Genomic DNA, 14357 nt, shown 5'->3' on the forward strand with positions numbered 1-14357 from the left:
TCGCACACCCGATACGCACATAAAGAATGAACTTGCAACTGAACTGACATTTACCAGCTTTCTCCTTCTCTCCTCTCTCGCGTGCAGGAGACAGACGTTATTCTGCCGCGATTCCCGCGAATGTGATGCGAATTGTCACGTGAACAAGCAAATCCACAAAGATAGAATAATAAAAAAACGGCCCCCCCTCTAGAACCGCCACTGCCCTAAACCTACCCATCACAGAAAACATTCTGCATTTTTACATTTTCAAAAAAACATCACTTAGTATGATTTATAAGCTGTTTTCCTCATGGGGACCAAAAAATGTCCCCACACGAACAAGGATTTCAGATATTGCCATCCTCATGGGGACATTTTGTCCCCAATAATGTAGGGTTTACCAGGCCAAACACACACACACACACACACACACACACACACACACACACACACACACACACACACACACACACACACACACACACACACACACACACACACACACACACACACACACACACACACACGCTGTACCTGATGATTTAGCCCCTCTGTCAGTAAGTAGAGATTAAGTTTCACCTTCAGAGGTTAGAGGATATCTGCTTATTCAGCACCTCACTCAGGGATTACATTTTCCCCCTTATTCCACTCTCTCTCTCACACACACACACACACACACACACACAAACACGCACGCACGCACGCCTCGAAGAACCTGCCGTCTGCCAGTCAAAGCCTCAGTTTCTCCACACGTTTGAGGGCAGCAGGGTGATTTCTCCTCTTAATATGGCAGCTGCATATTCAGTGAACGCTTTGTCTTCCCCCAGATGCACATGAAGCGCTGCCATCTCACCACTGATGGAGGGATTTATATTCCGCTCCATAACCTTGCTGACTAACAGCAAATAAAATACACGCCGCCTACAGACCCTTTGAAAATGCTTTAATCATAAAACAGTGAATATAAACAGAGTGAGACAGACAGAGAGATGAGAAAGCTAAAGCAAGACAATTCTACGGGGACGGGACAAACTGCTCACTCCATCAAACACAAAAGTAAGTCTCAGGTTTGCACTGCAGTTTATAGTCTCACAGAGATGGATTTGGACAATTTCATTATTTTATTCTGGACATCCTTTATTGTCTGAGAACTGGTGATTGTAGTTCCTTTCTGACTCTCTATAAACCCTTGAAGCAGTGGTGCTCTGAAACCAGGAGGCAAAGTCCTAAAAAAGTTGTTTTATATAAATTCATATTTCACGCAGTAACACTTCACGTTGACACGTTTTTCACACACACACACACACACACACACACACACACACACACACACACACACACACACACACACACACACACACACACACACACACACACACACACACACACACACACAGTTTTGGTTAACAATAACAACTCTGTTGCAAATTTAGCTTAAATCAAACATATAACCTTTGTATAAACTGAAGAAAATACTGTAATCAAAATAAATGTATAAATAGAACAGAAATTTAATCTCTATATTAGAAACCATTTAAAAAAAAATTACAATATCATGGTAAACAGGTTTGAATGGTTCAGACTGATAAATACAAAAATACCCCAAAAATGTAAAACGATTATTTTAAAATTATTTACTCGTCTTCCAGTCGTGTTGTAAAAAGAGTCCAAATAATTTCCCGTCTTGTGCGTGTGATAATTTAGAGGAATGCTACAAATGTTTTAGTTTTTCTTTGTACTAGACAGAATTATGCATCCAGAGGGCTTTACAACAATCTACTACTCTCGGGTAATAATATTTTATAATACAAAAAAAATGTGATTTGTGCCTCTAATGGTTTTACAAATGTCATGAGACACCGAAGTGTATAATATCCATGGGAAAGTGCCTTCAGCTGCCACAGGTCTGGAGTTTGAGTGGTTTTCTCTCTCTCTTGTGATGAAGATGAGTAGTCATTTGCCTTTGACACTGATGCCTCTTCCCAAAAAGAGCCGAGAAAACTGAGTAATGTTGTATCAGACATTCCTCACAAGACACTACACGACTGCTTTTCAGGCTTGGGCAAAAATGAGGAAAGTGATGAAATATGACGCCATGCCAACTATTTGCGCTGTTAAATTGTTATATCAGTCAGCACACATTGAGGGTAATTTTCTGTTTAAGTCTCACCCTTCATTGTGAGCTGAGAAAAGCTTCCATTAGCATGACCTGACGCCACCGCTCTCTCGCTCATATTTCACAGTTGGATTTCAGGGAGCTGGTTTGCTCAGCCTAATGCCAAACACACACTACGAGACAGAAGGTCGGCACTCAGCACACACACAAAGACTCGGTTCCTTGTTTTCGGTTGCCCACTTTTCACAACACATCACAGACTAGATGCATCACACTCCCCGACTGTAGCGGAAATTACAATTCCGATATTTGACAATATCAAGAAAAAACGAATTCAGTCAAGCGTGTACTTGTGCACAGCCACACACACACACACACACACACACACACACACACACACACACACACACACACACACACACACACACACACACACACACACACACACACACACACACACACACACACACACACACACACAACACATTCCAGGTTGTGTTGGAATTTATTTATTCCCCTTATTTAATTTTACTTTCACTTTCAGAATATTATTCTATTTCTGTTTAGATACTTATACTGCTTTATCATTAATTATAAATGTTGCTAGAAAATACCACTGACAATTTGATGCGGAAAAGCATTGGAAACATGAACCATAAATTGACGCCGCACCAAAATGCAAGTTTTCAAACAAGGGTTCACAGTGGATCAATACACACAGACAATTAAGCAATTAAGCATTAGTTAATAAACTATAGCTAAATCTTGCATTAAAAATAAATGTTGCAAACAGATAAAGTAGCTTGGCTAGTTACGAGCATGTGAGATCTCAGTGCCGGAGGCTGCTGTGTTTAAACTGGTGAAGTGGCTCTGGCTTGGTTCTGAAGTACAGGCTCTGGATAGAATTAAACATGTTACCGTCCCCTCATTAAATACTAAAGATACCCGCGGGTTACTTTGATCACTTGAGACTTTAAACTGTGAAACGCAGAATATTCTTGGCACATATTTATAGTGTGTATTACTGTAATGCATGCACTCATTCTAGACACGACATCCAGGCCAAAATACATCAAAAAAAAATACTAGCGTTACCACTTAAATACTGGTATCCAATAAGGATGCATTCACTTGATCACGGGTGACAGTAAAGACATTTATAAATAATGTTACAAAAGTTTTCTATTTCAAATAAATGCTGTTTTTTTTTTACTTTTAAGTATAGAATCCTGGAAAACTGATATTACACTTTTATGTCATCTTTCAAATATTTTACAGTGGAGATTTACTAGAAACATGTATTTTCTCTGTTTTATAGAAATCTCCATGAATTTTCTGGGTTTGGTTGAAAAATCAGAAATTCTCCATTTAGTCTCTATTTCATAACATTGCTATCTAAGATAGCATTAACAGATCTCTTATTTTTGTGATTTTTCTTTACTGTGCGCAAGCACAAACACACACACACACACACACACACACACACACACACACACACACACACACACACACACACACACACACACAATGCCCGATTCTTTTCTTCAGTAAACAAAGGCCATTACGCCGCCCTGCGTGGAAATGACAGTCCTGTTCAGCAAAGCCAGCTCCTCTACACCTACGCTGAGACCCTCTGTGTTCTGTAGTGTTTATCTCCGTCTCCTCATCTCTCTTTCTCTCTCTCCCTCACAGTGACCGGGTCACCGCACACACCCTTTCCTCTGCTGAAGGAGACATAGATCAGACTTTGACAGCATATCTTATCTGATGAGACGTGCCTCATGCTTCACAGCTCTACTCTCACTCTCACACACACAGGGGATCATCGAGGTCCTCAGGTATGAAAACAAAAACCATCCGCCCACCATACTGTACCAAACAGCTCCTGTACTGTGTGTCTAAAACTCAATCCAGAGAGAAGTTCCTTCAGGAGGAATCAAATCCGACATAAGCATCTCCCAAAGGACACTAAAGACAAAAAGCAATGCACAGTTACCCATCAGACCCAAACTGTGAGCAAAATATACTGGTAACAATAGGGGTGGGTGACATAGCCTCAAAATTATATCACGATATTTCAAGAATATTTACGATAATGATATTTATGACGATATATAAAAAAATATATGGAACAACGTTCCAATACGTGCCCAATGAGCATTATCTCACCTAAATGTTTGCTCACTCATTGCGTTTTTACAAAATGCCGTAATTCTGTTGTTAAGAGTTTACACAACACAAGGAAGCTTGATTTCAATCTGTGAAAAAAAAAAAAAAAAAAAAAGCAAAAATGAATACAACATAATAAAGATACAAATAAAGGGAATAGTTTTTGGGTAGGTCTCACACTAGTATTCAGAAATATTAAAGAACCTGAATAAAGTAATTGAATGTAAAATAGCAATGATAGTCTTTTAGTCCTGACTAAATTAAATACATAGGCTATTAATTTAGATTTTTTTACAGTTAAAGCTATCTTTTGTTGTTTTGACGACAACATTAATGACAGACACATATGGCTGCTGTCACTTTAAGAGCTAGTGCACTGGTTTCATTATACTGTCTGTCACACTGTCGCATGTGTTTTATGCTTATTTAAGACATAACCGACTGTGTTTACAAGTATACTAACCAAGACCGGAATTTTGACACAATTTTGTACGTTTTTTCCCGTTAAAGCGATATAATCCACGAAAAATTCCTTTTGTTACTCGCGAGCTGTTAGTGAGGCGGCTTTACATCTCTCAGAGAGTGCGCGAGTACTGAATAGTTTAAAATCGCTTGAATGTAAACTGGTAAGACTTAAAAAGACTTGAAAATTATACACTTTAGTTACGATGCACTGCTGGCCCGAATGTGCAAGTGACAAAAAAAAATCTGATACCACAGGAAAACCTTTAAACCTTCCACAAAGTATGTTTGCGTGCACTTTATTTTACAGTACATGTACTTACAGGGTAGTTATCTAAGAATGTAAAGAGTAATATAAGGTACCTACATGGGTTCAGGTTAGGTTTAGGCTTCAGGTTTAGTACCTAGTTATTACCCAGTTATTGTTATTGACCCTTCGCTGAACCACGGCCGAAAACCGCCACTGGCCAATCGTGTCTTAGCAACCGTAACTAGGCGCGGGAGGTCTGGCAAGCTTTCGAGCGATGGAAACATGCCGAAGCGTTGTGCGTATGGATTGTGCAAATCTGATACCCGCTATCCTAAATGTTTGGACGGGGGAGTGGAATTTTTTTCCTTCCCGAAAATCTAAAAGCCAAGGGGAGAAATGATGTGTCAGAAATGATGTGTCAGAAATGATGTGTCAGCAGTGTGGGAGACCACATTCACAACTAAGTGTCGACAGGATTAACAAAAACAGATATTGCTTGGAAGTTGGAAATAATGACGGTTCTTTGTTCATAATGCATATAGCATTAACGTAAAATAAGACGATTAAAGACAAGACGGAGGCTCACTGACATACTTTAAAATATATTTCAGCATTTTGTTAATCGACGGCCTAGTAGCCCTGACTGAGTAACTTTAACCCAATCCGATCGCGGCTCTCCCGGTGTTAGTGTTATTCCACAAGATTTATGGATGAACGGTTTGATTTATAATTATTAGATTAGTTTCACATTTCACTTACCCTGCTATGCACGAACATAGCTGTTCCTCGATTTGTGTGTTTGCCATTTGAATGGTCAGCGTATGAGGCGCTGCTGCTTGCGCTGGGACTATAGGGTTTAGCTTCAATTTTTATGAAATTATTCTCTAATCGGTTGCAAATTATGTCGTGGATATATCCCTCTAATGCACACTGCAGTCCCTTTAGCTCTCTCAGATATTTCACACGTTCGCCAAAAATGACTAATTATCTCATTGGGAATGTCTGACACCGGTGCATACACACTGTAATAGACGTGCCAGGTGCGAAAGCTTGTAAGGCGTAGCAACAGTAACTAGGGAGGGCGGGGTTTAGCGAAGGGTCAATTACTATAATAAGTACATATAGTATGTACATGGAGAACAGGACTGTAAAATAAAGTGCTACAGCATTTTTAGTTCAGGGGTTCACAACCCTTCTCTCAACTGAACCTTTAAAATATTTACTATAAACATCCTCTGAAATATCAAGTAATGTCGTAACCTCTCACCAAATAGGCATATTTTACATTATACATTTGATGACTCTTGTTTTATTGAAGATCAGAGTGAAGTGGTACAAAAAAGAAAAGCATGTGTAATTAACTGACTGGATGGTGAAAATGGATCAGATGAATATGTATATTTAATGCAAAATAAAAAAAATGGAATGAAGTGCACTGAAAAATTGTTCACAGTAAGGCCAGAAATGCATACTGAGAAAGTAAATGGGGCCCTTTTTCATTCGATTCATGTTGACTTTAAAATGTATACTTTGTAATAATTCAGTTTATGTTAATTTATTAGCATTTATTTCACAAGACAATGGTTGTTTGTGGGACTTTTTTTTTGTTAAAAATCAATGTGTGACTATATTAGAGCCATATAAACTCCCATAAAGTCCTGGGAGGCAGCAGCTAATTAAGGCTTTATATTTCAGTGTTTATACCCATGACGTCTTAAAGTTTCACATCATTCTATTAGTTTTTTGTAATTGGTCAAGGGAGAGCAGACAAAAAGACCAGCTATTAAAGAGAGACGGCTCACATTAATGCTAAACACAATCTTTGACAGCATGAAACAAACTTGAGTCATAAAACTGAGTTTAAGCTCAAGTTTCACTTGTTTTTAGGGTAAAGTACGGGAAGAGAAAAGAGCATAACTGCTGGACAGACTTCATCAGGACCGACAGCCGAGAGCCACTTCATATTTTTCAGACAAGGACGTTGGCCATAAACATGGGCATGGGCAAACGCTTGTGTGGCGAGAGAGCGGTCATCGGGCTCTGAGACTGACAGAACGGGCCGCTCAAAATGATTCAGCACACGCCGCACAGATTCAATCCATCACGCGTGGATGTGATGTATGAGTGAGCCGGCCTCAGCCCAAACTCATCTCTTCCCTCGCTCCCGGTGGCTTCAATACAACAGAAGACCCTTCATTTGGCATTTCTGAACAGAGAACAAGCAAACAAACTGCTGCTTATCGATTCTGCTGTGTCCGTCATTACACAAAGCCAGGAACAAGAACCATCGACACTGATAGAGATGATGATGGTGATTTCATCATATTCCCTTCCTATCACTATTGTTTGATTCATTTTTTCCTTTGTAAAATATGACTTTTATGTCAAATTTGCTGATTGCTGTCTTTACTCAGTTGTACTCTGCACTGTTAAATTATCTTACCTTAATTTTAATACTTATTCAACAATGGGAACAATTAAAGCTGCAGAATGTCATCTTAAATGGAGGTGGGTGGGAGGTGGGAGGTGGGAGGTAGGGGTGGTGATGGCGCAATGGATAAGACACATGCCTTTGGTGTGAGAGACCCGGGTTCGAATCTACTGTGAGACACCAATGTGTCCCTGAGCAAGACACTTAACCCCTAGTTGCTCCAGAGGCGTGCGACCTCTGACATATATAGCAATTGTAAGTCGCTTTGGATAAAAGCGTCAGCTAAATGAATAAATGTAAATGTAAAATGTAAATGGAGTATAGCATTTTATAGCTATAATTTAATGTAGGCTATTCTAAATACACACAATTAAATAATATGTTCTTGTATAATTTATGCAACTTATGCAAACAAAATTACAGTTGGAAATGATGCACGATAAAATATTCTGATGATATTTTGATATCATCTTTATTTTTGATGTTTTGATGATATATAACTAAAAAATGTAATCTAAAAAATCCAAGTAATTTGAATAGTAAAAATGATGACAATAATAATAAGTAGTTAAGCAAATAAAATAATTTTGTTTTTAGTTAGTTTTATTTTTGGCAAAAACTATCCATTTCTTACTATTGTAATTTTTATTAATTATATTTGGCTAATTTCTCACTGCTTTGGCAGCAAAAGCATAGTAGTTGCCGCCAAAAAGTACAAATCAGGGCTGCGTTTCCCTAAAGCATCGTAAGCCTAAGTTGATCGTAGAGACCATAATTACCGGAGAACACGCTTCATGAGGCAAACACACACGCACACACACGCAAGGTCTTTCGGTCTCTCCCTCTCCGCCGCTACACGGTTTGGAGCGCAGTCTCTTCTGTCTCGCATGCGCGCTCTTGCTCGCTCGCTCTAGATTCCGGGAGATTTTAACTAATTTGCGGGAATCAGGGAGCCGCTGTCAATATGCAGGAGACGTGGGATGTCTGCAATATTCAAATATGGAAAGAACTGAGTTTCACTTTGTAGTGTAATCTTGTAGTTTTAATAGGTTTTCAAAGTAACTTGAAAGTAAAGTAATAAGTAATCTGATTACTTTTTACATGCAGTAATCAGTAATGTAATCAAATTACAATTTAAAAGTAGTAATTAGTAATTTGTAGTGGATTACTTTTTTTGAGTAACTTACCCAACACTGATAATGACCAATGACTTTAAGTTTGCTTGAGTGAATGTGTGCATCTGATAATAAAAACAAATGTGCAAAGATGCAAGAATCTTGCTCAAGACCCCTCATATCCATATAGATAAGAGAGGAATGCAGCTGATGAATGTAAAAAGAGTTGCGAGTTTTATCTGCTGGGAGGGAAAAAGAAAAGCCAAAATGAACGTGTGTGAACAGCAGACGAGGTTCTCCACCCTTCAGAGAAAAAGAGCAGAAGTGAACGCATCACGAGGGCGGCCAACGGGAACGCGGCAGATCCTTTGAGGATCATCTGAACATTTCTGCAGTTCGTCTGAGCATCTCGTTCTGTACCGTGAGTTCTAACAGTCCCGAGGCACAGGTCTCTTAGCATTACGCATGCTGCAAGTCATGCACAATGTAATTCCCTGTCACACACACACACACACACACACAAACACTGAGAGGCAGAGAGTCTGCGTGCTGCTGCAAACTAAACGCTGAATAACAATCCTCCTGATGTTCACGTCTCCTCCTATAGCGGCTCTCCACGGCCTGCTACTTTCTCCCATGAATACTCAGCAAGGATTAGAGCACCACTACAGCTCCTGATCCATTTCATCAAAAATGAATTTCTCTCAAATATATATATATTAATATTAACTTCATTTGAATACCTCTCTGTGAGTTTGGATCATCCCTCTGCAAGCTGGAATTACACTCTTATGAATAAAACTTCCCACTTGTTCTCTGACTTCTCTTTTGTCTGATCGAGATGACTATTACAAGCCAAACAACATATTATTTATTAAATTACATGCTTTAAAATTTGGTGATGTGGTTGATCTCAGAATTGCACAACTTATAATGTTTAATTCAATCAATAAATTAGAATTTTGTAGTTGCAGTCATGAATTTGTTTAAGTAGTGGTTATAGGTTCCCTGCAATTCTGTTTACTCCTGGTATTAAGATGTGTTTTGGTCGATTGGATCACAGACGAGGGAGACACATTCCCGGTTACACCTGGTGTTTTAATCCGTTTCTTTTGTCCACTTTCAACCACGTCCGTCCTGATTTCTTCAAGGGGAGGGTCTATGGGTGGGTACATTTCGATCTAATAGAGAAAATAAACGTGCGCAATTTACATATGAACACCCGGAGACGACGGAAAAACATACAAAGAGCATCAGCTTTAGTTTCTGCTCTGACAGACACAAGACCAGCCGAACGCTGTGAGTGTGTGTTAGAAATCAGGAATGGAGAGAGAACATTGTGCTAGGTACATTTTTCATCTTCAAAACAAACTTGGGTCTTCATCCGAGAACGTTTAAATCCCGTCTGGCTAGAGCTCTTCCCATAATGTTTACACATTAGTTCAGTGGACGGAGAGTAGACAATCTTTTGTGGCTGTTTGAACACATTCGATCACATGATCATTTACACTACGAAAGCAATCCGGTCGAATGCGTTTTCAGCTCCCTCTGGAAGTGGCTTAAAGTGGACAAGCTCAAAATATTTTAGACCCCGTTTAGCGTCGTCCACTTGTGATCCGATCGACCAAAACACATCTAATTACCAGGTGTAAACAGAGCCTAAAGCCCTATTCGCACGGGATAAGTATTACCTGGTGACCTCTAGTCATTTGTAATAATTGCGGAGTTTGTCTGAGATCTTTATTCCGTGCGAATCGGCCATGTCTGTAATTTGTAAAGTAAAAATTCCCCCGCAAATTACGTACTATATTTCGCCGAACACCGAGGTCCTGTGATAATATTAGTCCCGTGCGAATCGGCATCTCTGTGATTTGGCCGGATCGTATATCAAAACAAGGTTTTTGTTTCATGTGTGCCTTTTTATCCATCTTTCTCGAAGAATGGAAGCTGTGTTGGAGTGTTTTGATAGTATTTTGGGTGCTGGGTCATATCGTTATAGCCTACAGAACTACACAATTTGCAGAAAGTGATAGCTGAAAATCCTCAGAAGAGCAAAAACAAAAAGAATGATTAGATGGAGATGAATGATATGTATAGCAGCATGCGGTAAGGAACTTTATTCTGTTTATGTCATAATATATCATACAGCTAGACCTATGGCTATAACAAAAATACATTTCCAAGCAATAGCCTATTGACGTCATATCCGGGAGATAAGTCAGTAAATTTGTGTAAAATCACAGGCTTCGGTTATCCCGTGCGAATGCGCCACATGAAATTCAGATGTGGGGGGGTAATTTCTAAATCACGCGAGGTCCCCAGATAGTACTAATCCCGTACGAATAGGGCTTAAGAGTGTAAGAGGGCCGCAATAAATCTTGACAATGATTAGGTTTTTGTAAAAATTTGGGCATCCACATACAATGTGACTTGTGCAATTTTACATGTGATATTTCAGTACCTGCGCCTCAGGTAGAGCCACGTCCAGTATGATGGGCTGCCCGCGCGGCTCTCCGTTCTCCAGACGGGAGTAAACCACCTGATATCCGCGGATCTGTCCGTGCTGCTTCTGCTGCAGAGGAGGCTTCCAGGACACACGCAGGGCCGTGGAGTTCATGTTGTCCACCTCAACCCTGCGAGGAGGAGCGCCGGGCACTGTGGGAGGTAGACAAGTCACGTTTAACACTTAATCACACACTCATAACACACACGGGTCGGTGAAAGGTACAAACCTGCTCCCCGGCTACAGCCAACACATTTTTAACAGCATTTTAGTGCTATTATCTACCCTCCATAATTCACTTTAGACATTACATTTACAGCCTGCAGATATTAAAGGGATAGTTCACCCAAGAATGAGTATTCTGGCATCATTTAGGCCTGCTCTCCCTCATGTTGCTCCAAACTTGTATGACTTTTTTTTTCCAAATACAAATTGTAAGATATGAACTCGCAATTGCGAGTTATAAAGTCAGAATTGCGACATAAAACTCACAATTGCGTGAAATAAAGTCTGAAAATTAGAGATCAGATTATAAAATCAGAGATAAAAAGTCGCAAATCTCTTTTTTTAATTTTATTCTGTGGCGTTAACAAGCTTCCATAGTTACTTGCCATTTCTTTGTAATTGTTTGAGAAATGTAATGGCTATTTCTGAGTGAAAATTATATCTCTACCAATTTTTCTCAGTGTTTTTGGAACACTTGAAGAATATTCACACTCCAAAAATGAATGCATCATAAAAGCATCCATATGCTTACACATTAAATCATACAGACTAACATAACAGCTTTTTGTCAAGAATAGAGTGAAACTGAATTTATGCTGTTTTGTTTTTGGAGCTTGACAGCTGGTGGTCAACATAATCTTTCATTGCATGGAAACAATCAGTGTTTGAAATGACATAAGGGTGAGCAAATGAAGACTGAATGTTCATTTTAAGGAAACTATTACTTTGGCATTCAATTCACAAGTACAAATGCATTGCATGGATGAGCCTGGGAGACAGGCTTCACCAAACCCACATAACGCTTCTCGCACACGTCTCGTGGAGGAAGCCAGCTCAGCTCCCCCTGGAGTTTGGGCTGAATACCAATCTCACAAGAGTGCAAGAGAGCAGCAGTTCAGTAGATGTTAATGACAGTCAATTGATAGTCAATAGAGCAGGCAGCGAAGGGAGGAAAGACAGGAGTGAAGGTTAAAAAGCACAGCATTAAGAGATTAATAACCAGATAGAGAACACCCCCTCCCATCCCAGAAGTAACAGCTCAGAGCGCAGAAGATCTGTGAAGGCTCAAGTGTTGAACGTCAGCAAAATAAGCTGCACTTAATTGGAGTCATTTAACTGTATAAATGTGCTCGGCTCTCGCTGGAATTCAGTCTTGACCTTGAGAAGGAAAACAAGTCGATGCCTGAAAACAGATAAACAAAACTACTGTTCCTCGGCAGATGTGTGGCCGGTAACGAAACATCGTAGTGTTCACCCTGAGGTTTAAATTTTAACAGCAAGTTTAATTAAAGTTAAGCTCAATCGACACCCTTTGTAGTGTAATATCAACTATTACAGACATAAAATAAGTTACAGTTTTGATCTTTAAATGGAAGTAAACTAGGCTGGTGTAGCAGGGGGTTTGAAAGCAGAATGAATTATTTAGTCTTGCATGTGTCATGTGATAGTTCCCTGGTTTACTTCATGTGTTCATGACATTGAAGAGTAAAGATTGGATATAAATTGAGATAGAAAATGTAAGCATTTGGTTCTCTCTCATTCATACTAACATGAAAAATCAATCCCTGTCGCTACTCTTTTTAAACACAGTGTTTATTTTAATTATGGATGCACAATTACTACAAAAATTATCAATTATTTTCCTTATTATTATTTTTATGTAGATCAGTGGTTCTTAATTTTTTAATTCCAAGGCCCCCTGTTGCCAAAGATAATATTTAAAAATTTAGTTTTCAAACTTCTTATTTACATAGTGGCGATATATTAAGATAATAAAATAAAATAATTATAAATACTTTACATAATTAGATTCAAGAATCCCAATAATGATTTTCATGGTTTACACGTTATAACAATGAATTACCATGACTTTTCTAGTTTGTAATTACAATAATTTTTTTCTCAAACAAATTTATACCCAATAAATAATATACCTAATTATAATAAAATATGATATAATATTTTAGATGATTTTAATATGATTTCAGCTTACATCTGATCTTTAGCTTATTTCAACCCTTGTTTTGTGTTATTTAAAATAATTTGAATCAAGTGAGTTGAGAACCACTGATGTAGATTATTATTTTTGAATAATTATGCAGCTCTAATTTTAATATATCTGTCTGTGTACTAACTTTGTAAGTGTTTTATTACCGTAATCATATTTTCTCAGGGACTCTGGGATCAGTCAAAATAATTTTCTGTGGTAATCGATATTACGCCACAAGTGCTGTCGATAGAGCTTTACTCGTATTGAACGCGTGGCATTCCTTTGAGGGATGAGAGAGCAGACTTTGCTCCTCAAATCCTCCAGATGCTTCTGCTCCGTCCTGACGTTTGACTCGTCTCATCTCAACTCTCACTTGCTCGCTCTTTTCTCATTCTCAGCCCACATCTCTATGGAAACGTCAGCGGGACGGGTTCACACTTCACTCGAGCTCTTGAAGCACATTACCCAGAGTTCCAGGCATGAAGGTAATGTCACAGGGAAATTACACGTGTGCTGGCGGGAAGAGCGACGGATCCATAATATGATAAAGATCAGAGATCACCTGAGACCACGATACGGCCCATAAGGGTTCTCATGAAGGATGTGGTCTACTGAGAGCTGCTTCACATATCTAATCACAACCTGCTAATATGCAGCACACACAACAACACATGGGGTGTTTTTATAAGGTAATACATTTCTAATGAGAAATGCAGCTCTGCTTTCCTGCAGCCTTCAGACTCTGTGTGCCGTGACCTTGCTCAAACTACCCATTTACTTTGCTTTCCTGCATAAAATACATTCATAACTTTGGTGAATCAAAGTCAGAATGTCTCAAACCAAAGCGTGTGCTTTGATTTATGAGAATACACCAGTTAAAAATGCTCTGTTCTGTTCCGGATTCACTAACGAACGATGCCGTCGCAACATTATTTCTTGATGAATATGGATGACAGCGAGCTTCTCTGAATGAGCGGAAAAGGCAAGAGGAACCGATGGAAAAGTTTACAGATAAAAAGCACGGCTAATTTATCAATGGCTGCACCTGCGGTCTCCCTTTTTCACTTTCTGTCAGCGCTGTTAAAGCCTTATCAGCCACCACAGCACATTATTC

At 39.2% G+C, this 14357-nt stretch overlaps 1 protein-coding gene across 3 annotated transcripts in view; it reads right to left on the minus strand.

Annotated features, from left to right (window-relative positions):
* ptprfa (protein tyrosine phosphatase receptor type Fa) overlaps nt 1–14357 on the minus strand; it is a 187268-nt gene that overhangs the window by 60555 nt on the left and 112356 nt on the right. For all 3 annotated transcript variants that reach the window (XM_077199806.1, XM_077199805.1, XM_077199807.1), the window contains one exon: nt 10987–11180. In XM_077199806.1, the coding sequence (XP_077055921.1) occupies nt 10987–11180 (194 nt within the window). The remainder of the gene's footprint in view (nt 1–10986; nt 11181–14357) is intronic.

The sequence above is a fragment of the Siphateles boraxobius genome, unplaced genomic scaffold, assembly GCF_051911475.1.
Source record: "Siphateles boraxobius isolate OS27281-9 unplaced genomic scaffold, OSU_SipBor_1 41, whole genome shotgun sequence".
Classification (NCBI taxonomy): domain Eukaryota; kingdom Metazoa; phylum Chordata; class Actinopteri; order Cypriniformes; family Leuciscidae; genus Siphateles; species Siphateles boraxobius.